Here is a 26,882-nt window from a genome sequence, read left to right as displayed (position 1 = left end):
ATGCGGGGTAAAAACAATGCCCAAACCCCTTACTCCCCATTATCACCCTCTCACCCCCTCCAAATACGTAAAGCATGGGGATGTTTTCTTTATGAAGTTTTGCCAACCACCTCCCTCCAATTTTTTGTTTTGGCCACTTACAGATCATAACTACCGCAGTTATCTCAGCAGAAAGAATTCAATATTTCAAGGTGCATCATCATATAAGCGGTGAAAGTGTCCTGCAGAAACTCAATCTCAAAGACAACAGCTAAACCATGGCGGCAGGCTCATTTATTTCCTTTTCTTTCTTTAAAAAGACACAAGCATGATGAAGGTAAATCAGTAATAAACACATGGAGTCCAACATTAATGTTCATGCTGTATCACTTGGCTTTTGGTCACATGTTTTCCCCTACAAAGTAATACAACATGTGGGATGATGGCTCTAGGAAATTAATTGGCTGTGTGGTTGATGTCTTCCTAGTACTGGTAGAGACTTGTCCAGGCATCGCCAGCCTCGGGAGTAGGCTTCAATGGAGCTACTGGGGCCACCTGAAAGAGACAGAATATTCAATGAGTGACAGGCTGACACTGTGAATAACTGGCTCAGACCACAATCCTGATGCCAAGTATGACATGAGAGAACTTTGAACAGACTGTGATACAAGCTGGCTGGGCCACTCTTTCCTATTGCATTTCCACAGCTCCATAACCCATTGGAAGGCATGGTAATAATATGCTTCATATGTTCATTCTATAGAATGGTCACTACTTCCTTGATAAGGCGCCTAATTAAGGACGGGCCAACTATTGGTTCACTGACTGCCTGAGAAAGAGACCCAGGTGGTCATGAAAATTAGCAGACAAAAATATGGAATTAGCCAAATATAGGCATCATTACTGCAAGATCCTCTGCCCTCATATGTCAATGTACTCACACCATTTGCCAGCTGTTGCCATCTTGTGAACAAGTAGTACCGTTATGTCAGTGCCTGGAAAATGTCTGTCACATGCTTACACAAAAGCCAGAAATGTTGGCTTTGTCAGTGCTGGTATTTCCCCTGAGCTATCCTCCCGGCAGGCCCGGGAGGATAGCTCCGGGGCAACACGCTCGTCTTGGAAGCAAGACGACGGGTGCAACACAGATTCGATCCCCAGCTCCGCGCTTAGAAACCTCTGGGTATTAAGTGTGTTATAAATAACCAATTACAATTACAATATTTAACAGGAATTTTGTGAGTGTAAGAAACAGATGCAAGGACACACATAGTGCTTATAAATGCATAGATCAAATGGCTGAAGGAACCCATAGTTAAGACACTTCATTACATCAGGGGCAGATTTAAAGCAGCAATGAAGTCATCACCTTTCAGAAGACTGCATACAAATTACAATCACATCCCCTTAAAAGAACAGAGTAAGCTCAAAGAGATGCTGTGCGGGAGAATTTTGGGCACAGAGGGGCAGGTGGTGGGTGGGGAGGCTCATAAGGGCTAGAATGGCTATGGGTGGTCAATGATAAGGCAAAACGAGGAACAACAACTAGAGTCTATGTGTCCCTCCTCACATCGAATCTTTCTCCTAACTTTTCTTCCCATACCAACCATTTCAGCTTATAGACAGAGCTTATAGTGCACCCTAATATCTACAAAGACAAATACAAAATCCCACAACGACCTCTCTCCTCCCCCTCCACACACACCACCCCTCCATACTGGATCTCCGGATTGCATGCAAGATTTAGGATGTGCCCCCATTTTCTAAAACACGGATTATTCATGATGTAATAAGAACATAGTTGAAACAGAAGTCTGAGCACGGAGCACGATAACTCCGTTTTGTAAGGAACTAAGGACTGTACAAGGAAACCTTTTTTTCTGCGTGGCAGGAACCCAAAAGGCAAATGAACAAACATTGCAGGTGTCAATGGAGACAAGGCAAAAGGCTACAATGTTTATATAAAACACGGTAGCAGATGGGGGCCTTCAAAGGCAGGAGACTGCCGTCTGTCTGCTGCAGAGCTGCGTTTAAATCATTGTTTTAAGTCCTGGTCAGGGGAGTTGCTAGGTCTGGAATGCTGATGTCGGAACTGTTGGGACTGGGGGCTAGCTAGTCTTTTGGCTGTAGCTCCTGAGATTCTATCCGGGGCTACAACCAAAAGATCAGGGGCTATAGCCTCCTTAGCCCCCCCCAGCAACGCCCCTGGTCCTGGTAAAATGCAAAAGCCACAGAAAAGGCACTTTGCTTCAGCCCTTACTTCTGATATAAGATATAGCGCCACGGTATTCATCCTTCAATTCTTCCCATTGATGATCGTCTGCGTTATTTGATATTGGATACTCGGTTCCATGTAATAATGTCGCCACAAAAATCTAGCCATGCAAAAATATCGCCGAAAAATGCCCGTTTTTTGTGGCGACATTATTGCATGGAACATGCGGGGGACACCCCCGCAACCCCCAAACTTTTTTTTTCTTTTTTTTAAAAATGTTTTTATTTATTTTTTGCCCCTGTCCCCATATATATGGTCATCCAAATAATATCGCCACGACATTTTCCCGGCAATATTATTTACGGCGACCATATATATGGGGATATTATTACCTGATACCGGATATTCATATGTAAATACTGCACCATTGGCCAACACAGCTTCACATTCGTGAGTTTACAAGCACGCGGCGCGGATCTCAGAGGACGTGCACAAACATCCACATGTGACCCGCAAATACTAAACGGTGCAAATGGTGGATTGACTAAAAGCACTTGCGTGTGCGCACACCACCAGCACGTCTGTGAATGAACATACTAGCACAACTATTGTGTGGGATGAGGTCGTCATCTGCGAGCATAACACAGGGCTGTGCAGCTATGAGGCCATCTCCGTTGTGCCACCCTCAAGGTAAAAACAGCGTGACGCAGTGCACCTTAGTCTGAGCTCAAAGCTTCGGATGCGAACATGGTCCTTTCAGCCTTTCATCCTTCCGAAGACAACAGAATTGACAACATTTACTTTATTTATAATTACATTTGTTAAGTGCGCAAAACCCAGGGGCATCGTGGTGCTGTTACAACCAGGTACTTTTACATAAAAGAGTAGGACAGGAGGTCATGGCAAAGGGAAGAGTGTGTCAGGCGTTAGATGAAGACCCAAGTTTTCAAGGCCTTTCTGGAGGCCCAGTACGATTGTTCTGCCCTCAGGTGTACTGGGGGTGAGTTCCAATGAGAGGTGGCAACGGAAGGAAAGCTGAAATCTCCACTTTTAGCTCGCTTACATTTAGGCAGGTCTAGCCTGTGAGCATAGGCCCTCCTGAATGGTCTAGAGGACTGATCTTTGACAAAGCTTCGGGACAGGTAAGGAGGAGCCAGGTTGGAAAAGCATCTGTGCCTGATCGCAAGTGTTTTAAAGATGATCCTTTCTTTGATTGGCAACCAGTGGGCATTTCTTCTTGCCTCAGAGATGAGCTCTCTTTTGGGGATGTTGAGAGCCGCTTGGATGGCGTCCAAAAGGATCACTTGCAATTTGTGAATGCTGTGAGCATATGTGCCTGTTAGGCAAGATGGTATGCAGTAACCATGTGGGAGACTACACCAGTCTTGTCCTCTTGGCATTAGGTAACCCACCTATTGGTATAGGTCTGTACTCCACAAGTTGGTAGAGTGACTGAGCAGGCAGACTTATCTCAAGAATGGTACATGTGAGCCGTAGAGCTGTAGCATAGAAATCCACACATACAAGTATCCAAAATAACACTTATACTCAAGGTTTTCTAGTAAAATATTTATTTATTTATTTAACGGTCAGTTTTAAATAAGCCTTCTTTTAAAAAGGGCAATATGCAACAATCATAATACACTTCATACCACTTTCTTTGATAGATTTAGAATAAGCAAGTAGATACTCGTTAGAGATGCTGACAATACATTTCCTACACCCTGGGATGACTTCAATTACTAGGCAGTATTGGCATTTATATATCACTTTTTGGTACTTAATAAATTCAGAGGTTGTGAAAAAGGAGAAGGTTAGGGAAGGTAAAGGGTTAATAGGTTCTCAGAGCATGTGAGCACTTTTCAATCTCCCAATAAAATCTAGATTAAATCTTTCCCAACAATACAAGGTAAACGTATGCACCACCTACGAGGGACAGTTAGAACCAAAGTCAATGGGTCAGAAGAGTCTGCAGGGAGCCAGGACAGCCAAAGTCAATTTGCACAATGTCTATGGAGCTGAGGCGCTTCTTTAGATAGCACAGATGTCTTGCTTACATTTTGAGAGTTTGTAAGTAATCACTATTGGGCCACAAGCTGTTAGGTTTGTGAGGTTCACAGCAGAAATCAAAAAGCAGCTACTGCAAGTATAAAGTGAGAAGATGCAAGCTACAGACAAAAGAGGTACGTACCCCTTAGTCAGCCCAGTACCTTAGGTCTGAAGAAGAGGATCCAGCTGGCTTCTGTTCTGGTCGCAGTCTTGCAGATCCTGGGCCTAAGTCGTGGGGACAAGAGGGAGGACGTCTGGACGACTCCTGCAGTGCAGTTTGAAGGTTGGTGGCGTCTACAGGCTCTCTTCAGATCAGCGTCACTTTGCAGTTTCAGCTACCGGAAAATAGGACCAACGAGGTTGTTGGACACTTAAGGGGCTTCCCTTGCTTCTGGAGTCCAGCACTCTGGTGAGGTGACGCAGGCTTGGGTAGTCCTGCTTTGAGAGGGTCCTCAGGATCTTCCTGGAGCTCTAGTCCGGCTTAAAGACGATGCACTCGACTACAGATTTCTCGACCACTGGCACTCGGTTCCAGCAGCAGCAAAGAAGTACAGCCAGTAGGGAAGGTCCTCCAGCAAAGTTCGTCTTGGGATTAGTTGGTCCCACCAACCCAAGGGAAGAGGTTGTCCCTTCCGGGGCTTCTCTAGTCGATTCAGAGTTGGAGTTTCAGCACTGCAGCAGGGCTTCACCGGGCAGTTCCACGGTGCAGCAAGCTTCTCTTTCAGTTTCCTTGATTGGATCTTTCGTCCAGTGGTCGACTCTGCCTTCAGTCCAAGAAAACTCGCCTTATATGCAAGTTTCTCCCATTCATGCACAGCGTAGCTGTCACTCACACAGCAGGGTAGCTTTCCTGCAAGGATGGCCAGCCAGCCAATCAGCACTGGGTGCATTCAGGTAACCAAGGAGACTAAGGACAGAGAGTTTCAGGCACCTCCCTTGCTTCCTGCCCTGCCAGGCGGGTTTCAGTACTGAAGCCTACCAAAGGCAAAACTAACAAAAGGGTTCAATCTGGTTTGACTCGCACAGTAAAAGCCAAGAAAGACCTCACGAACAAGAAATGGAGAAAAAAGAAGACCAGGGCCATTTTGACAAAATGAGCACCCATGGGTGCACTACTGCAGCTGAGGATTCAGCCTGCGGTAGAAAAGCACAATGGTATGAAAATTAAGCCACTGCCACCAGCCATTTAAAGTCGTGTGGGTAGCATAAAAAAATTTACATGAGTGAGTAGGAAAAGGGGCTACTAAGCAACCCCACAGCACTCCACATAAAATGGTGTGGGCTGGACCTACATAGGAAAAAGGTAAGTAAAGTTGATTTCACTTTGCTACTCTTGGGAACAGTAGTTCACCCAAGAGAAGGTATTTAAACCTTATGAGAAATCCAAAGGACTTCTCTGTGACACTGCACTGAAGGTGCCAGTAAGAAAAAAGATATGAACATTTAAATTGAATGGCGCTATAGAAAGATTCCATATTGCCAGAATTAGACAATGTTTTAAAAACAGGGCTCAAAGACAGAGGGTGCGACTCTTACAGATGACACAGAACTTATGCTTGAGAACTTAAACTTAAAAAATCAAAACGTTGCAAATTTTGGGAGATTCATAAATTCCATGTAAACTCGCCACATTGAAGCACAAATTAGCACATAAGAGTCAGATTAGGTCTCAGATTTTGAAACATTATACGCTTATGACAAAGTCAATCCTATCCCATTGTGCAATTTGGAGGAGTCATAAAATAACCTAGAAGAGATAACCTTTGAGCGAGAACTCATTTTACAGGTTATTCATGGAGCTAGTCAATCACGTGCTCCTGTCCCAAATAACTTATCTAAATCTAACAAGCTATTAAGGAGAATCCTCGCAGTTGGCTTATAATTTTATCTCTTCTTTTTTCAGATATAAAAAAGCATGGGTATTATCCCATTACATGGAAAACCTCATCTCTAATCCCCATTTATAATCAAGGATTTTGTTCTGACCCTAAACAATTATCGCCCTATAACGATTTTAGATGCAGATTACTTCAACATCTGCTAGCATGGGCAACGAAAGTGGGTAGATTAAATATGTGCCAAACATGATTTTGTAAACACCATGGTACAAATCTGAATGGGTTTATATTAAAATGTTGTCAGGAAATAGCATGGAGCAGACGCTACAAGACAATCCATGTAGCTACAGTTGATCTATCATCTGCCTTCAATCTTGTGAGCAGGAACCATCTGTGGCAGAAGCTCCTAAAATGGGGCATTCCAAGAGGGCTCTTCAAATTACTCATTGGGCTTCATGAGTCTACTAAAGTACAGGTGAATCCGAATCAGAGTGGGACCTTATCACGTAATGTCTGCACTAAAAATGGCTTATGACAGGGGTGCATTCTTGTCACCTGTCTGTTCAATTTATACATATCCGATGTGGGAGAAGAAATAGAGAGTGCCACATTCGTTTCACCTACACTAGACCATTTAAAGCCCATATGGTTGGCATATGCCAATGATTTCATATTGACTGATTGTACTGCAGTGGGACTTAAACACTTATTTACAACATTTGCCGGTTACAAACCTGCAAATTTTCTAAAAATCAATGTAAACAAATGATAACCTTAACGGCCAGCAAAAGGAAGATAATCATTCATTGGATGGTTAATGGGGTTTCAATTGACAAGGTTTGAGACCTAGTATACTTGGGATTTCCTATCCTAAGTGTACCGAGTAAACGGTAGATCGTAGATTACTTTAGGCACATGACTGAAGCCTTGATTACCCAAATAAAATACATTAAGAATACATTCTGCAAGTTCTCACTTATTCCGTGGACCAAATATTATGTTGGCACAGTCATACCTAAGCTAATACCTGGACTAGAAAATCACTCAGATTGAAACTTGGAAGTCCTTGATAAAATGGAAAGTATAATCTGGCGTACGGTGTTGGGCATACCAAACGCTATACCCATAGCAGCCATTAGATACAAGCTTGGCTTACATTCGCTTAAGGCAAAAGGACAGTGGAAAGTGATATTAATAAAAAAAAATAAAAGAAGATAACCGTTTATTATAAAATATTAGTACCCTGTCCACAATCTTTGATTATAGATCTCAGTTGTATCATGTCAATGAGAAAGGAAAAGGTGATAAACGACTTTGCAGACACTTTTGATGAAGTCTTGATATCAGTAAAACGAGTGAGCTAATGGAGGATCCCAAAAAGGTTAAGCAGGCACTATATCAAATGGATTGGTGCACTACAGTGGACAAATGTCATAGTTATGCAAGTCTTCACCACTTAAGTCATGAGCATAAGTGTTTAGGTAATCTTGTCCCCACTGGAGAATATTTCCCTGCACAAAGGCTAGGTATGATTTTATTTGGTTTTGTTGCAATTTATATTGAACCAGGGAAATTCTTCTAAGGCACAAAGAGATTGGTCTTGAAGTTGCCCATCGTCGATTTTATGTGCTTACAAAAGATGAAATTCTTAAGGACCTGCTTATTTATTGCACTTACTTGGCATGCAGTCGTGTACGATACGTTGGAAATTACTTGAAGCAAGGAAAGCCTTTTGATAGTGAACTGTTTTGGAGGAATTGTTTGAGTGACTCTTCTGTGTCACTTGCTTTGGCTGTGGTTGGAATTATAAATAGTTTGTGTCTGGATGAGGGAAACCTAGAATATTGAGTAGGTGTTTTTCTCCTTTTGCTAATTTCTAAGAATTCAGAGTTTTAAATGTTATAACCGCAAAGTTTTAGGACGTTTTTTCTCTTGTCTTTTTTTTTAATAAAGATTTTATATCATAAGAGTCTAGAATGTATTTAACAGACACATCTTATGTTAATGATTGCTTATTTCCTTTTTTTCTTTTCTATCTTCGTATATGTCTTTATATTATTAAGGTTGAACATGTTTTAACCAATGAACAAATAGTAAAACACAAAAAAAATAAAGAATCCTTTTCTATCTGCCAGGTACTGTGCCTCAGCCTCGCTCTGTTCTAGACAGTTTACTTTCCATCCGCCTGGTACTGCTTGTTCGCATTTAATGCTATAGCAACTCCCCACCTGATCTTCCAGCATTATTCTGTTGTTCCGCAGAGCAATAGTCCAATCAGTTACAGACTGCAGTTACTTCCGTATTGTGTGTAGCGACTGTGACACTAAACTCCAGCCGTTTTGCATATTTATTTTGTAAAGGTAGGCATTTTCATTTCTTGTTTAAAACATGCTGTATATTTCTTTTTAACAGCGCCCTAATCACAAACTGTTTTGTCTGGAAATTTGAATATAATTAAGGTCCAACTGAAAGATAAAGAAAAACGGCATCTTTCCAAAGGAAATAATAATGCTAATAATAATCAGGATGGTCTTCTCCTCGATGAAGACTGTAATGCTGGGCGGGTATTTGGACCTTAGAGCACCATGGAGTCAATATCTGAGTCAATGCAGTTCCTGGGATGCTGTTTGACCTCCCTTCGTCTAGCGTTGTGAGTTTACGTGTGTCGCAAACCCTTTTCTTTAGTGAAGTGCAGTCTTTCTGGGGTCCGATACCCCAAGGCTGACTCTGGCAAGTCCTGTAAGGTGGTGGGCCAAAGGTCATGGTCGGTCAGCAAGGAGAGCCAGAGAGGTGTCTCTGGGCTGGACTGAGCACACTCTAGAACTCTTGCCCTTTGCTTCTTCAAGCTGTCCATTACCTCCCTGTCGCAGTCTTGGTCTCCATCCACTATCTGGTCCTTCCTAGGGCTGACCTGAAGAACCTTCCCGTGCTTACTGTTGATTGCCTGACCTCCCACACTGTCTCCCCCAGTTTTCCACTACCTCTTCTCAATTACTATAATCCAAAGTAGTCACTTCCTCTTCAACCTGTGCCTTTACCGACATCACCTCCTTCTGTCAACTCTCCCCCTGATGCTAACACCTCCTGCTATCTAATGCCCACTCCCAAAGTTACTACTTCCTCCTGGATCCCCACTTCTACCATCACCCCCTTCTGTTTGCTCACCTCGCCTGATGTTACCATCTCCTGGATCTTTCCTGCTACCACTACCTCTTCCAGCTCACTCTTCACCCTTGATTTTACCACCCCCTCCTGGATCTCGCTTGCTCACACCACCTCTTCTGTTCACTCTTCACTCTTGATGTTACCGCATCGTTAGACTTTCCTGCTCCCCATCTCCTCATGTTTATTCTTCACCCCTGATCTTACTGCCTCCTGAGACACCCCTGCTACCACCATTTTATCCTGTTCACTCTCTAGCCTGGATGGTAGCACATTCTACTCTGCCAACAACTATCCAGCGTCTTCTGTCTTTCCAGCCTTTGCTTCTACTGCTACTTTCACTTCAGCATCTTCCTCCAAAGTTGAGTCTCCTTCTCCTGCAACCAACACTCAGCAACAGGGGTTTCCCACACTTATACTGTGTTACCTCCCACCCTCCCGAGGGAAAGTCTTACTCTGAGGCTCTGCACCTGCAAGTGCTGATTGGGTGAGGGCTGAAGTAGGCTAACTTCCCTGCGTATAACTGGTGCTGGTCTGGGCAAGATGATAGTTGGCCCTTTATTAACAATAGTGATGGACTTGCTACTTAATTTGATTACTCAGAAAGGTTCTTCCTTAATGGGAAAGTCTTTCCTTTCAGAGTTGGAGATTTGTGTCTGGTTAAGTGGAGTGTTGAACTGGGGGATGGAGCCTTTTCACTATAGTATAGGCTATTATAAACATTTACATCAGAGCCAGGGTTGACTTGTCCCGATTGGCCAACGGGGTGGGTCATATCTGGCCCCTTGTGAGTGTCTGAGGTTGAGGCTATGTGACTGTTCCCTGCCACGTCTCGAGAGACAGGGGCCTGTGATCATAGCATCCTCCCCATAGCACCCCCAGGTACAACATCCACTGGCTCACTTGGGTGCTCAGCCGATTGAGTTACTGGTAATTCCCAGAACTAGGTAGGGGACTTAGGTGTATGCATGTATGTTTCTTATTTAGCACTTAAAATCACCTGCAAACTGTTTTAAAGTGCTGTGGCAGAGAGGGGAATGAGAAGTGGGTTGAGGAGAGATAGAAGAGGAAAGGGTTGGGAAAAGTGAAACCAGGAGGTGGCACTAACAAATAGGATGTAACATAGAGTTAGAAACTAGTGAGGACCGTTTAAAAGGCTTTAGGACTGACAGGTTCCAGGACCAAAGGGTTATTCTTCCCCCATATTGTCCATAAAGCCCCAACCGGCTTCCTGTCTCTATACTTAATGCACACGTTTGACTGCACAGCACACAGCACTGCCAGGTGCCGATCTCAGGACATCAGGGCTCAACATTAACCTGAAGGCCCAAAGCATGCACTAATGCCGACCGAATCTAATCAAGACAACAGCAACACCTCATTTGGACAAGCACATCTTTCAGTTTATGTGACACCTACAAAACCTTGAGACACACCAACCCATCCTCTAAGGACACACATCACCAATCCAGCTTTATAACCTAAAACGGCATGCACCTGTACCCACACTTAGTTCTATCTCACACATCTGACAGGTGCATCACCGACTCCCCACTTAAAGACACTGCTCAAGGAAGCCTGACATCACTTCCGTCTGGAATGAATACAGAATAGGCTTCCACTTCTACACCCATACTGTATGTTAAGTTACAAATATGGTTTTCCATTATTAGTATATTTAACTCCAGAAATGTCCTCTGTGTCTTATTGTAGTTCATTGCATTTCTTATTCCATACAAGTTACTTTTCAAGAATGCAAAACATGTTTTAGTTCAATCTGTGTACCATCCCAGATCTCACGAATATCGCCTATGAATCTTGCTCATCTTGCAATGTTGTATGTCACATATATACTAATACCAATATCCTCTATACATTTTATGAATAAATTAGCAATTGATGGAGAACGTTTGGACACCCTGCCACTTTTCATAGTTGTTGAACAGTGTTCCCATTGTATATAAACAGGCTATTTTCCAATATGAGTTCCAATAGATCTAATAACATAATTCTCTCCGAGTAGAATGAGGTTGATTTCTTATTGTAAAAATGTTATATAGCTTTCAGAGCTGCCGAATGGCCAATGGACAGATACAAGAAGACCACATCAAATGAAACTAGCCAGCCTGTCGTGAAATTGTTTCCATTGTTGAAGGATTTGTATGCTGTCTCTGAAATATTGTCCTTGGAGAGGATAAACTGCTTAATTTTTAATATACTATCTATTTTAGTTATTTTATTTTATTTATTACATTTTTACTCGCCCAGACCCGAAGGTATCACAGCGAATTGCAAGCATATTATCACATTTTTTATGCAATGTTGCGGTTATAGTCATATAATACATTTCTTATACGGTGTTACAAACAGTCAGGCAGTGCGATCACAGATAGATTATATCACTAAATGCCGGCCTAGTAGTGCCCACTGGACATACATATGGGCAATACATATGGACATACATATGGGTTAGTATTTATTGAATAGCCAAGTTTTCAGCGCTTTTTTGAATCCTGGTAAGGTGTCCTCATTTTTAATGCTGATTGGTAATGTATTCCAATGCGAAGGGGCTAGAACTTTGAAACTACTTCCTCCTGCTCTACTGTATTTATAATGTGGTACTTCCAAGCGAGCCAGTTTATTGGATCTAAGTGTCCTGCAGGAGATTTTTTTCTTGATGGTGTTGTTGAGGTAGCTAGGCGCTTTGTTTGTGATGCATTTGTGAACGACACTAGTGGCCTGATCACGACTTTGGCGGTATTAGCCCTACCGCCGAACTTCCCGGCGCTAATAGCGCCGGATCACGAGTTCGGCGGTAATGTAATTCCCCAGTCCCCATTGAGCCCATTCGGGAATGCCCCATTCCCCATTGGGCTCAATGGGGAAAATTTGCGCTCTTACCGCCGGCGGATTTGCTGCCGGCGGTAATTGTGCGAATTTTTGGCAGATTTCCCCCTAGCTCAGAGCTAGAGCGAAATCAGCCGAAGTCCTGATTTGGCGGACCCTTAAATCCAGCGGTAATAGCGCGACCGCCGGATTTAAGGGTTACCGCCAAAATCATGATCAGGCCCTAAGTGTTTTGAATATGATTCTAGCTTCAATTGGCAGCCAGTGGTTTTCTCTCCTGATGTTGGATATGTGTTCGGATTTCTTTATACCTAGTACCGCTCTAAGCGCTTTGTTCTGTAGTAATTGAATCTTATTAATGTTAGTTATGGATGTTCCTAGAAAAAGGATGTTGCAATAGTCCAGTTTCGTTAAAATAAGCGCTCTAGCCAAAGTAATACAGTTTGTGGGAGTAAGAAATTTGCGGCTGAGAGCAATAAGTTTGGCTGTGTATGCTGAAGACGAGGAAAGGGCTGATATTTGTTTATGCATAGTGAGGTTGGCATCAATATATACCCCCAGAGTTTTGACCTGTTTGAGTACTGGGATCTATGTGCCGTCAATATTGATATGAGCATAGTCTGAGTGGAGGGTGCTTATTCTTTTTTGAGAGCCCACGATGAGAACCTCAGTTTTCTCGTCGTTAAGGCAAAGGCTGTTAAGGGCCATCCAGTTTTGAATTATGGCGTATACTTTATTGATGGTATAGGTGTCTTGGGTGTAGTCACCTGTAAGGGGGATAAGGTTCTGGGTGTCATCTGCGAAATTTGTGTAGATGACACCCATGTCATCAAGGGCTGAGAATAGGAGTGTGGTATATGCGTTGTAGAGGGTAGGGGAGAGGCAGGATCCCTAGGGAACTCCTATGGGAACTGCTATAGGGTCAGCTGCATAGTTTCCTATGGCAACTCTGGATGTTCGGTCTGTTAAAAAGGATTTGATCCAGAGTGTGGCGTTGTTTGAGAAGTTGAAATCTTTTTTTAGTGTGTCGCATAATTTGTCATGGTCAACCAGGTCGAATGCTGCTGATAGGTCCAGCAACAGTAGGGTAGCTAGTTTGCATGTGTCTCTGATAGTGTCTAATTGGATTTTTAGGTCTAAGAGGGCCGTCTCAGTACTGTAGTTGGGCCTAAAGCCAGATTGTCTAGCTCCTAGTAGATTGTTTTGTTCAAGGTGGGTTTGTATTTGGTTGTAAGCTATTTTGTCAATGATTTTAAGTAGGAAGGGGACAGTCGTTATGGGCCGGTAATTTGTGGGGGCTAGCGGGTCCAATGTGGGCTTTTTTAGTTGTGGGGTCACCCACGCCGCTTTAATGCTGACTGGGACCAGATTGGAATTGAAAGAGGCATTTACAAAGTTAGTAATTATAGGTGTGAGGGTGGGGGCGCAAAGCTTGACTAGGTGTGCTGGGACGTTGTCTCCTTTACAATTAGATGCTTTGAGTTTGGATATAGCACTAAGTACTACATCATGGGAGACAGGGGTGAAGTTGAAGGGAGGAGTAATATCTGCTATGTGCTTAGTGTTTTGGTTGGACATGGGAGATTTATCAGATAGAAGATTTCTTTTGGAGATAATTTTGTTTTGTAGTAGTTTAATTTGGTTGGCTAAGGCATCTTGAATCGTGGTGCACCATACTTTACTTGGTTGTACCGGGTTAATGATAGGAATAGGATTCTCCAGCTCCTTGAGTATGGTGAATAAGTCTTTAGAATCAGAGGAGGCATTTCTGATTCTAGTATTAAAGGCGTCTGCTTTATGTGCAATGATGGCTGCTTTATAAATTAATTTGCGGTATTGAATGCTTCCATGGCTTCTAGGGTGTGGGTTTTATTTAGCCTGTGTTCAAGTGATCGTTTAATTCGTCTGAGAGAGACTAATTCCTCGATGAACCAGAAGGAAGATTTTTTTGTCCTTACGTTTGGTTTTGTTGACACAGAGTGCTAGGGGGTCTATTGTATTGGTGAGGCATCTATGGTAGGTATCAGCCAGGGCACAGGGGTTCTCATGACTGATCATTTTGTCATTGAGGGTGCTAGCTAACAATGGGTTAAGGATTTCTGCTGAGAGTTTACGGATATTTCTAGTTACATAAGTTTCTGCTATGATAGTTTTGGGTGGGTCTGGTTCATTGCACAGAATAGAGAAGTTTATACTGTGATGGTCTGACCAGGGAACTGCGTTGATGGAATCTATGGATACTATGGTATTGAGTGGTAGTATCCAGTCTAGTATTCTCCCTTTTGTATGGGTAGGGGCGTTCACGAGTTGAGTGAATGCCATGTCTTTTAGTGCACTGTGTAGTGCTTCTGCTTTATGGTCTTGGGTATCATTGAATCCAAGATTCAAATCCCCAAGGACTATACATTTTGTGTTGGGTTTGTTGAGTTAGTTAATAGTAATGGTATGTCTAGTTCGGGCTGAGATTGAATTTTAGGCGCTCTATGTTGATACAGTGGTATGGATTGTGTAGGGAGTGGATTCAAAGGTAAATGAAGATTTACTATTAGTGTCTTAGAAGGTGTGTGCATCGTGCTTTTTTGCATTTTTATCAATATAGACACTAGCCAGTGTAGTGTCTTTGGCAACCTTTGTGCTGCTTATATCCATATTGTTTTGGGGATACATTGAGTTTGCCTAGAAATTTCAAGAGACAAGTTGATCATTTGCCTCGACAGAACCCATTGGCACCTGCAAAGCTGCAAATAGTCTGTACATATACACAACAAAATACACCACACAAATGAAACAGTAAAATTATATATATACATATATATATATATATATATATATATATATATATATATATGTCAAAAAAGACTTTCTTCTGCAGTCCATGGAAAGCACTCCCCCAGTCAAACAATATCACTCCAGGAAACCGGTGTTCTGTGTCCAAAAGGGTATTCTTTATTAGTTAAAAATGCGCAGCATATGGCTCATAAAAATCCACTAACATCGTGGTTCTCCCAAAACACATGGCCCTCGCATATATATTCATTAAGTATTGCATAAGGTAAAAAACCACTGTCAAATAAGTACTGCATGTAAAATACATAAAGAACACATTACGTATATAAAAAACAGCGATGCTTTAAAATGTTCTAAACTACCTGAAAACTGAATGAAAAAGACAGACTATCAGATGAGCACTAAACATCAGTAGGTAGTACCATTGGTGAGAAAAAAGGCTAAGAAATGTGGACAGGCTGGAAGGGCAACAATCAGGTAAGTAATTCAAGCAAGTACAGTACTGGATCAATGAAGGACCTAGTACAACAAAACAACCCAGGAATAGCAAGTAGCAACAACAAAGTCAGCTATGCTAGGCAAGGCAACAGAGGGACAAGCAGTAAAGAATGAAACAAAAGAGTACGTACAATCAATAGTATATTTTAAAATTATACCAATTGCACCAATTGTCTAGGAAACTCCAGGGAAAATTGCCAGTTCATTGTAACTGGTAAGTTTCAGTCGATTTATCACAGCTTCCGAAATTCCTAAAAGTTCTCCTGTAGGAAATAATGGGCTCAACACAGGGGTCCAGCAATGCAGTCTAGATGTTCCAGTAATGAAGGCTAGATAAAAGTAATTGAAGAGCTCAACCTTAGATTCCTGCAGCTGCATGTGAAGTAGGGGTGTGAGGCCAAAGGACCAGGGGTACAGCCAGTATGGCCAAATCACAATCTTCAGCAGCAGCCCATCTGCAACAGTCTTCCAAGTGAGTTGAAGCAGAACTGTGGAATGTTCAGGGTCTCCCGATATAAACATTTCTCCAGGTGCTGTCTAGGCCAGCCCACCAACCCACAAGCATTCGTCATTCAAGAGTTTGGCAGACGGCCAATCAGGGCAGACCAGCCAAACATTCAAATACTCAGGCACATCTACACATTTGTTAATTCGGAAGTCTGGAATAACCCAACCTAGTATATACTGGTTTAAACTCTATCCAAGGATGCAGTTGTGGGCTCTGGAAGAGTCTATATCTGCAAAACAGTTGTTTTAGGTATCCCTCGTGATCTGCAGAGAAAGGAAAGCCACAAAACAAAACGTTTGTGAGCAGTACTTACAAAATGTCTGATCACGCAAATTGCCATGGCATGGGGCATTTGGCTTCTAAAGGCAGTAGAATGGTGCAAAATATGGTGTAGACAAAATCATTTGTTAAGCTACCACCACCCTGCTACCCAATACACTTTCTAGGTGATAGAAACACACAGGAACCACAAGGGGTGCTCAGTCCTGGTAGCCATGTGGCTTACCATAGGGCAGCACATCCAACAAGAGTTTTGGTGACAGGAGGACTTTAGCACCAGTCCCCCTGAATCACATAAAGAGAGAAGGGTAGGCGGCTCACTAAGCTAGAAAGGTCAACCGCAAAAAAAGAATTCTGCCCTAACAATATTCATAGGCATAGACTATATTTGCTCTTGAATGGAATACAATTATTGAAATAATTAGCCAAATACAAACATAACAATTATTAACATAATGTATTTATGTTTTATGTTTTACTCTTTTCTTTTTTACATTACATTGCAGTGCAGGACCAGTTATCTCTCTTTTCACGATGAACTGAAGAGGTGAATAATGCCGTGATGGGAGTGTAGGGGATTGCTTATGAATATGATGAAGATACCTATCGCTCGCTAAGCTTTATTCGACAATGAGTCTTACAGCCGAAAAAAGACACCAACCAAAACATTTAAAAAGATGGCATAGTCTTGGCATAATAACTAACACAAGCACATAAACAACTAAGGGTCACATCACGAGTTGGGTGGCTAGCCCTAAAATCGGAGGGAAAGGAATAAGCGCAGCACATACCGCTCCGCCCGGATCACGAGCCGGCAAAAAATTCAGCTGACTTCAAAACATCCTGTGCAATTACCGCCGGCGCTATCACAGCCAGCGGAATCTGCACCAAAACCATGAAGTGCAATCACTGCTGCATCACAAGTCCCTGTACGCTGATATTGGCACCTGAAAATGGGGCTTATAGCGCTGAAAACACAGCGCAATTAGCCCCAGCGTCCAGGTGGAGGTAAATGAACAGTGATCCCAATTCACCCCAGAAGGCTACATAAGGCACACACCCTCCCCAAACACAGTTACAAACACAATGCTGCCACTAGCCATTGCGAGATGGGACATGCAGCTGCTCATGCTGTGCCTGGAGCTACAAAGGCAGGACAACCAGAACAAGGTGTACAGGGGGGGAGGAGGAGGAGGAGGAGAGGCCAAGCAAGGCAAGCACCAATCGCCAGGGTCAACCCCTCACCCTGGACCCTCACTGACAGGCAGTTGGTCACCCTGTACCGCCTCAACAGGAAGACCATAACTGAGCTGCTCAACACAATCCAGGCTGACATAGAGAGCAGGAGCAACATCCAGACAGCTGTACCCCCACTGCAGAAGCTAGAGTCCGTCCTACAATTCCTAGGAACAGCACCGTCCAGCACTCCATGTCCATGATGCACGGCATGAGACAGCCAACATTCTGTGCAGTCCTGGCGCTGCATGTGTCATCTCACTGCCCACCACCCCTGCACAGGTGCACGCCATGAAGGCACAGTTCTATGCCGTTGCCCAAATGTAAGTGCAGCATTACATTGGTGGGCCCCCAGGCCCATTAAGCAGTGTACAGCAACCGTAAGCACTACCACTCCTTGAATGTGCAGGTGACCTGCAATCCCAACCTCTATATCACCCACTACAGTGCCTGCTTGCCTGGCTCCACCCACGATGCCATGGTCCTACGGAACAGTACACTGCCTGGATACATGGAGAGGCACAGAAGACAATTGATGTGGCTAGTGGGCGAGTAAAACTGTTAGCCCACAGGTGCTGCAATGCACCTGACCAAATTGGGGGCGGGGGGAATGCGAGAAACAGCACAAAGCATGGCATGACAAGTGAATGCAAAAGTCGGACCTGCCCACCTCCCGCACCAAAGTCACAGTACATACCAGGGGACATGCACATGTCGGACATAGCCAGACAGAGAATCTGATGAACACATACAGTTGCAACTCCAAACACGCACCTGACTACAGGTACCACAATGAAACTTGCATAATGCGTCCCAATGACAAAGTACCACATCACATCACACAACATCAACCCTGCCAGTGGCACAGCCGAGTACCCATGTACACTCAATCTGCAATGCAGACCTGCTGCCCCCCCAAGCCTAGCGGGGGCCGATTGCACAAGAGGAATACATGGCCATAAGACAGCAACCATGTCAGTTTGACACGCACCGACAGACAAGTGACGTTACATCTGCCGCAAGGGAACAGGTTGCATGTTAAGTAAATAAAATGCATGAAATCAGTTACAGAACATGCACAAAGAACGCAAAGACCCAAATGCATGCACATGATGTCCAATGCCCTAATGCCATGAAATGACCCCTGCCCCCCCAACTATGCACTGTGACCCATGACTGTGCCTCTCTCCATGCAGGTGACTCTGGATACACGCAGCAGCCCTGGCTCATGACACCTGTGCTGGATCCACAAACACCACAAGTAATTGCCTACAACCACGCTCACAGCAGGACTTGTGTGGGCATAGAGAGGACCTTTGGCCTACTGAAGTCCCGTTTCTGCTGCCTGGACCGTACAGGAGGAGCCCTGATGTACTCACCTGAAAAAGTGGACAAAATAGTGATTGTGTGTGCCAAGCTGCACAATCAGTATCTGCTTCCAGTTGAATGTCGCCCCACCCCCTGATGAGGACATGCTATCCCCAGAGGATGAGGATGCAGTGCCTGTGGCAGAGGCGAATGCACAAATTGCTAGAGACGACGCCAGGGATGGGCGTCTGGCTCGCCAGGGACTAATAGGCAATTTTTCTGAGACGTATACATGGCATATTCCAGGAGCCACTGATTGTCACTCACGTCAATCATTAAACAAAACCATGACCCAATGAGGAATGTCCTTGCATTGATGAATTTCAACTATTTTAATGTGATTATGTGTACTAACTATCCCCCCTCCCACCACCAACACCCCAGCAAACTATCCCTCCTCCCCCACCAAAACCCCAGCACAGTATCTCCCCTTACCCCTCCCACCCTCAACCCCCCTGCTCGGAACACAGAACACTGTGGGCAAAATGAGTGTCACTGTCACTTCTGTAGCCTCTTCCCCCTCGGGTTCTCCCCCAGTGATTTTGGCCTGAAATGGCGCTCTGACCGGTGTCTGGGTGTTGTAAGGAACTCAGGGTGGCAATAGCAAGACAGACACAAGTGATCACAGTTCAAGGATGTTTATTAAATTGGAACAATGGGTGGGATAAACGACTAATCTAAACCTAAATCTAAGAAGGGAGCAAGCTACGATGATCAAATAATAATAAGGCAGTCCTAGTGGCGTCTTGTCAAATAAAAAGTGCCTATACTAAAAAAAGAACAATTGCCAATCCTTACTGATAAGTTACAAAATAGTGTGGGATAATGTTCATCAGAAAAGAAAGAAGTGTTCTCAAAATTATAAGTCAGGATGGTGTAACTGGGGTCTCCCTTCCCCACGCTTTAGCACGGGACAAGGCAGGACTCTTAAGCACAGCACGCTCCTGGGACTCGCCAGCACAAGGTTACAGTTTGTTTCCAAAATATCAGGGCCTTCTGTGGCCGAGTATCCTTCACACAAAGTCTCTTGCCTCATAGGACCTGATGTTTTCCAAGTAGCGAAAAGAAAAAGTTCCTTCAATGACTCTTCACAGGGCGATTACTCTTCACCTTAGGATCCCCCTCTGCCAGGCTCCGATACTTTGTGCAACCTGGGCCTCCCTCCATCAGGTCACAATGTAACATTCAAGAGTCTCAATGTCTATTTAAACAACTGCTTACTGCAGACAACCCTCTGCCGTGTTCACTCTTGTCAACACAGTGTTCACTTTGCTTTCTCAATATGCGGGATTCACTCTCCTTCACTTTCCCCTTGGCATCCCTCCATCGGGTTCACATAGCCATTTTAACATAGGATATGTTCCTTCTCACCAGAAAGCGGGGTTCCCTTCCACTAGTTTTCTTTCACATCCCTCTGTCGGGTTCACACATGCCACAGTTCACAAGGTTCACTTCAGACTACTTAGGTTCTCGTCTTACCAAAGTTCCAGTGTCAGCCCCAGTCAGGCTACACACAGTTCTATTATCACACCCTTACTTTGCTTTCTTTCTTGTCAGCATGTCAGAGACTTTCGATTGTACAAAGGGTTTGATTCTACCCTTCTATGACCCCTCTGACTCCTTTCGTCAGCCTCTGCTAGGGCCTTCTGGTACTCATAGTTTCAACAAAGGGGACAAGCCAGAGTCCTATGAATGAGCGCCCACATTGCGCCTGACCACTCTGCAGCTGGTCCTTCAGTGGACTTTCTTTTAATCTTCAAGACACACACGTTAATTGTTCACAAGTTTATACAATGTTGCCTTGGGCTCAACACAGTCCGGTTTGCTATCAGCTCTCTCCGACTCACCGGCTGTGCTAAACCTGTTGGCTTGTCTTGCCTCTGTAGTCAAGGACGGTACCACAGTATTAATGCAGGAGGCCCCCGTGCACTTGGACATCTGTTACACCACATGGAAGCTGTAAACCCTGATCTTATGGTTCTTGTCACAGAGGCTTTGCAGGTCTCTGGGTTGAAAAGGGAAAGGGAACTATCTTCCGTATTGTCGTCTCAGGTCTCCCCGCCTTTCTTCTCTGTTTGAACTGCCGGCTCTGAATTACTGCTTCCTCATGCGTTTGGCCTTGCTCGTAGTGCACATAGTGTAAGTATTCTTGCGGGGAAAGGAAAGGGACGTTCGGCGTGTTATCATTATTAAATGACTGACTCTGCCTGACCCTCGTGTTGGGGACATGTCAGGTAAAACGGCTCTGTTGTTAGTCTGTTGTTTTTCACGATATGGGAAAGTGTTCGTGTTGGAAAAGGGGGAGGGGGTAGAGTTTCTAAATATCCTGCTCGGCAGGATGAGGAAAAGGTATCATAAGAAAGTAAATCTCTCGTCCTAGGGTTTGTGGTGAGCTCGGAAGGGTGGGTTTTGTAGGGTTTGTCAAATGAGTAGGAGGGACTGTGGGCACTATAGTTTTTTGTCACAGTCGACTTGGAGTTTGGAAAATGATAATTAGAGGAACGGGGAGAAGAATGACTGGGAGTGCTCGGGTAGGTAACCGGAAAATAGGGATTCTGGGAGATGTAGTTACCCAAAGTAACGTTGTTCAGGTTCCTAATTGGTTTCACAGACAAGGAGAGGGTGTTGGATTTTGATAAGGGAGTTGACTGTGAGAAAAGGGGTTTAATTTGGAATAGCCTATAAAGGCCTCATGGGCTTCGTCCTCCTCCCTGGTGTAATACTGCTTCTCACCTGGGGCACTTCCCCGAGCATAAGGAACAAGTTACTTACCTGTAACTGTTGTTCTCCAGCATGGGTCTGGCATGGATTCACATGCTCATGAATATTCCCCGTCGTCAGGCTGGGAATCCTCGGTAAAGAAAAAACCAGTATCAGTTTCGTTTCTGATCTGTCTTTCGTAGTAATAACCAATCACTGGTCTCTGCGTCATACTGACCACAGCCAATGACTGCCCTCTACCTAAGCACCGCCTCTGGCAGCCATCTTCAGATTTGGAAGCACGTGAAGTGGCAGTATGACCAAGTGAAGAGCCGCAGAGGGGTAGGCGGGAGGGTTCGCATGTGAATCCATGCCAGACCCATGCTGGAGAACAACAGTTACAGGTAAGTAACTTGTTCCTTCTCCAGCATGGGGTCTGGCATGGATTCACATGCTCATGAATAAAGAATACATAGCAGTACACACATGCACAACCACGGGAGGTGGCAAAGGCTCAACATTAAGCATCACATCAACTCAACATTAAGCATCTTACCTCCTCACCAGGCTCACCTCAGGCGAACAGGTTGCGCAGCACTGCTTGGCCGACCCTGGACTCCTCCCTGGAATCCCGGTCGACGCAGTAGAATTTCGTGAAGGTGTGCGTCGACCTCCACGTAGCAGCCCTGCATATGTCCAGCAGGGGCACACCAGATAGGAACGCCGTGGTAGCTGCGATCGCTCTGGTGGAATGGGCTCTCGGACGGCCAGGCAGCGGTCGGTTTGCCAACCGGTGACAGTACATGATACAGCCGGAGAGCCATCTGGAGATGGAAGCCTTCGAGAGAGCCTTCCCCTGATTGACAGGTCCAAAGTTCACAAAGAGTTGTGACGTCTTCCGAAAACCTTTCGTGCGGTCCACGTAGAACTTCAGCGCTCTAGCTACATCCAGCGAGTGCAAAGTCCTCTCAGCCGGCGACGAAGGCGACGGGAAGAACACAGGTAACACCAAGGGTTCGTTGAGATGAAAGTCCGACGGTACCTTGGGCATGAAGGAGGGGTGCGTCCTGAGCACTACCCTCGTGTCGTGGAAAGTCAAGTACGGGGCCTTGCAGGAAAGGGCCTGGATCTCTCCCACTCGTCGTGCGGAGGTGATGGCCACGAGAAAAGCTGTTTTCCACGATAGAAACTTCAACGGGGCCGAGTGCAGAGGCTCGAACGGAGGTCCCATGAGTTTGGTCAGCACCACGTTGAGCTCCCACGCCGGGGCCGGAGCCTTCACCGGCGGGAACGATCTGAACAGTCCCTTCATGAACTCTTTCACCAGACGATGAGACCACAAGGACGTCCGGCCCGTGGTTCTGGTGTATCGGGAGATCGCAGCAAGATGAATCTTGATGGACGCGTGTGCCAGACCAGCTTTGGCCAGCGTCAGCAGGTACGGCAGCACTTGGGGAGCCGTAATCCGTAGAGGGTTAACCTTCTGTGCGTGGCACCAGACAGAGAACCTCTTCCATTTGTGTCCGTAGCATTTAAGAGTCGAGGACGCCCTGGCCTTTGCAAGAACCTCTCTGCAATCGGCCGGTATGTCGTATCCTCCAAACTCTAGCGCTGCAGGAGCCAGGCCTGCAAGTTCAGCGACTTCGGGTCGTGGTGGAGGATGGCGCCTCCTTCCCTGGAGAGTAGATCCGCGTCCGCCGGCAGCTTGATTGGCGGGGACGCCGACAAGTCCAGAAGGTCCGGGAACCATATCTGCCTCGGCCACGCAGGTGCGACGAGGATCATCCTGCACCGTGACCTCTTGAGCTGGTTGACGAGCCGGATTAGCAGAGGCAAGGGAGGGAACGCGTAGAGGAACAGGCCCTCCCAGGGGAACGAGAAAGCATCGCCCATGCTCCTCGTCTGGGGAAACCTGCTGGCGAACCTCCGGCACTTGGTGTTCGTCGCCGTCGCGAACAGGTCGATCTGGGGTGTGCCCCACCGTCGGAAGAGGCGATCCACCAGATCCTGCCGTAGTTCCCACTCGTGGCACGAGCGCAGCTCCCTGCTGAGTGAGTCGGCGATGGTGTTTTTTATCCCTGCCAGATGAAACGGCACCAGAAGAATCCCTTGGGCGACGGCCCAATGCCACAGGTCCTGCGCCTCCTTGGACAGCGCTGGGGACCTGGTTCCGCCCTGTTTCCTGATGTAAAACATGGTGGTGGTGTTGTCGGTGAAGATCCTCACCACCTTGCCCTTGAGGGACGGAAGGAAGGACCTGAGGGCCCAAAACACTGCACGGAGCTCCAGGACGTTGATATGCAGGGACTTCTCCGTCGGGAGCCAGAGTCCCCTTGCGTGCAGATTTTCGGTGTGCGCTCCCCACCCTTCTAGGGAGGCATCCGTGGTCACAGTCACCTGGTGGGCTGGGGTCTGGAAGTCCATGCCCGCCGTCAGATGCGCGCGGGTGCCCCACCACCGTATCGCTCGTCGGAAACTCTCGTCGAGCTTGATCCTTTCCTCGAAGCTGCCCGTCGTCTGGATCCAGCGCGCATCCAGGAACTCTTGCAACGGGCGCATCCGGAGCCTGCACATGGGAATGAGGTAGATGCAGGAAGACATCATCCCGAGGAGGGACTTGATGGACCTCACCTTGGCCGCGTCGGCCACCAACATCCGTTGCACCTTGCCCAAGATGGTCCTGGTCCTCTCCTCCGACGGGGAGGCCAGAAGGGACACTGTGTCGAGCCTCGCTCCCAGAAACAGTGCGACTTGCGCGGGCACCAGGTGGGATTTGGCGTAGTTCACGGAGAATCCCAGGTCCGTGAGGAGTTGGACGGTCCTTGCCGTGTGGACCACGGCGAGCTCCCTCGTCTTGGCGCGGATGAGCCAGTCGTCCAGGTAGGGGTAGACGTGAATCCCCTCGCGGCGCAGCTGCGCCGCCACCGGTGCGAGGCACTTGGTGAAAACCCTGGGTGCCGACCGCAGTCCGAAGGGAAGGGCTTTGAACTGGTAATGACGCCCTTGGACCACGAATCTGAGGAATTTTCGGTGCCCCTTTAGGATGGGGATGTGGAAGTAGGCATCCTCCAAATCCAACGACGATAGGAAGTCTCCTTCCTCCAGCTGACCCAGGACGTGCTGGAGGGTGACCATCCGGAACTTCTGCGCCTTGATGAACTTGTTCAGGCGTCGCAGGTCCAGGATGGGGCGCCATCCTCCCGTCTTCTTCTTCACGAGGAAGTAACGCGAGTAGACTCCGGAGCCCCGAAGCCTCTTTGGGACGAGTTCGATGGCGCCCTTTCTGAGCATCGCCTTTACCTCCAGGAGAAGTTGAGGGACGTGAAGTTCTTTCCTGGCCACGGGGGGGACGCGCGGGCACCTTCTTTGAAACTCGAGCGCGTGGCCCCGGGCCAGGGCGTCCAGCACCCAACGGTCGGTGGAGATGGACTCCCACACGCTGACGAAGCCCGCCAGCCGGCCTCCCACCGGGGTGCTTCGGTGGGGGCCCGACCCCACGGCCGGTTCAATCCTGCTTGGACGCGGCCTTGCCGCCTTGGCCTCCTTGGCGACGACGGCGGGGGCCGCCAGACTTGCCTCGTCCTCTGTAGGCCTCTTGCGACGACGAGCGGGCCGCTTGACGGTAGGAAGCGAAACCGCCGCCGGAACCTTTGGAGGCGCCCTTGCCTCCGCCGCTCCGAAAGGGCGTCCGCCGTTGCTGCAGTACTCCAAGGGCCCGGGCCGTCTCAGTATCCGCCTTGATGGCCTGAAGGGAATCGTCCACTGTCTTCCCAAACAGGTTGTTCCCGTCGAAGGGCATGTCCAGGACCCTGGTCTGGACGTCCTGCCGAAAGTCCGTAGCCTTGAGCCATCCGCGACGTCGAAGGCAAACGCCGTTGCCCATCTGGCGGAACCCAGTGTCGGCGATGTCCGTCGCCACGGTGATGGCGTGGTCCGAGGCCACCTCACCTTCCTGCAGGATCTCAAGGGCCTCCGCCCTCTTGTCGTCCGGCAGAAAATCCAGCAGGGGAGCTATCTTGTACCAGAGTTCCCTGTCGTAGCGGGCCACGATAGCCAAGGCGTTGGCCGCTTTAATCGTCGTCGCCGCCGACGAGATGACTCTGCGTCCCATGGCATCCAATTTCTTTCCCTCGCCGTCCGGCGGGGAAGTCGACGTGGAGGCCGCACCCCCCCCCGCTTTCTTCCTGGCTGCCGCGGAGACGACGGAGTCCGGGGTAGGCTGCGCCCGGAGGCATAGGGGGGCCGAGTCCGGGACCCGGTACTTTTTCTCGTACCGGTCTCTTTTCGCTGGCGTCGTGGAAGGGTTCTTGAGGAGGGAAAGGCCCTCATCCCAAATGTCGTCCAACAGAGGCACTGCGAGGACCGTCTTCCTCTTGGTCTCGCGCCGTTGGTAAAGGAAGCCTTCCTTTTTCTTCTCCTCAGGGCAGAGTTGGAAAAGCTCGGATGCCCTGGCGATCATTGAGTGGAACGATCCAATCTCGTCGGGCGGAGAAGCCCTGGTGGGAGGCGACGACGGAAAATCCTCGTCGTATGCCTCGTCGTCCGTACCCGTCGCTGCCGTGTCAGTCCCCGTATCATCCCCTCGGGTGGACGGGGAGGAGGGCTGGACGGGGCGCGACGGTTGAAAAGGAGGCGGTGGATGGATCCTTCTTTTCTTGGTAGGGGGAACACCAGAAGGTCCCGGTTCTGGATCCCCCGACGGGAGAGGTTCCTCCGTCGGTAACGGTAGTCTCGTCCTTATCTCGGAGCATAAGGACTGTATAGCCAACAAAATGGCCGCTGAGTTGTCTTGCGGCGCTGGCAGAGGGGAATCCGACGGGCGAGCAGGGGCCCCGTCGGTATCCTCGACGATGTCGTTGTCGTCACCTGCGTCGGGGCCCATTCCGACGGGCTGGTCTTGTTCCACGCCTAGGCCGTGGCTTAAGACCTCGATCAGTTCCTCTTCTGAGGTTGAGGCCGAATCTACGACGACGCCCTGCCCCCCCTTCTTCCCCACGGAGGGTTTCACGGGGGTCCTATCGATGGGCACGAAAGAAGACTCCCTCCGAGGAGGCAGGGAGATTCTGGGCCCCGAGGCCGCCACCACTGGTGCAGCCTCCACAGGCTGGGCCAGGGCCGCCGCGACCGTTTCGATAGAGGGCTTGGTCGAATGGATCAAGGCCTTCACCACCTTAGGTGCGCTCACCGCCTTATCCTTGAGGGAGGGGGCACTGCCACGCTCCTCCTCTGCCTTAGAGCTCGACCGGGGTCTCTCCAGGAGCTTCGCCGGGTGCTCGGCCTTCCTCTTACCCGACCCAGAGCGTTGGCTCGTGGTTGATGGTGCCGGGGAGGGTGCGCCCTGCCTGGCGCCCGTAGAGCCCGACCGTTCGGCGCTCCCGGTGCCAGCGGACTCGCGGTGCTTGGCCTTATGTTGGGC

The 26,882-nt window shown here is 47.3% G+C and overlaps 1 protein-coding gene across 2 annotated transcripts in view; it reads right to left on the bottom strand.

The window, feature by feature from the left end:
* Positions 1-258: 258 nt before the first annotated feature.
* FAM120B (family with sequence similarity 120 member B) overlaps positions 259-26,882 on the bottom strand; it is a 1,542,581-nt gene continuing 1,515,957 nt past the window's right edge. Inside the window, exon 11 of one of the 2 annotated variants that reach the window (XM_069606906.1) lies at positions 259-534. In XM_069606906.1, coding sequence (XP_069463007.1) covers positions 522-534 — 13 coding nt within the window. In that variant the 3' untranslated portion in view covers positions 259-521. The remainder of the gene's footprint in view (positions 535-26,882) is intronic. The other variant, XM_069606905.1, reaches the window with a different exon arrangement.

The sequence above is a fragment of the Ambystoma mexicanum genome, chromosome 4p, assembly GCF_040938575.1.
Source record: "Ambystoma mexicanum isolate Mex_15411 chromosome 4p, UKY_AmexF1_1, whole genome shotgun sequence".
In the NCBI taxonomy this organism is placed as follows: domain Eukaryota; kingdom Metazoa; phylum Chordata; class Amphibia; order Caudata; family Ambystomatidae; genus Ambystoma; species Ambystoma mexicanum.
This window is presented reverse-complemented; position numbering and strand designations above follow the sequence as displayed.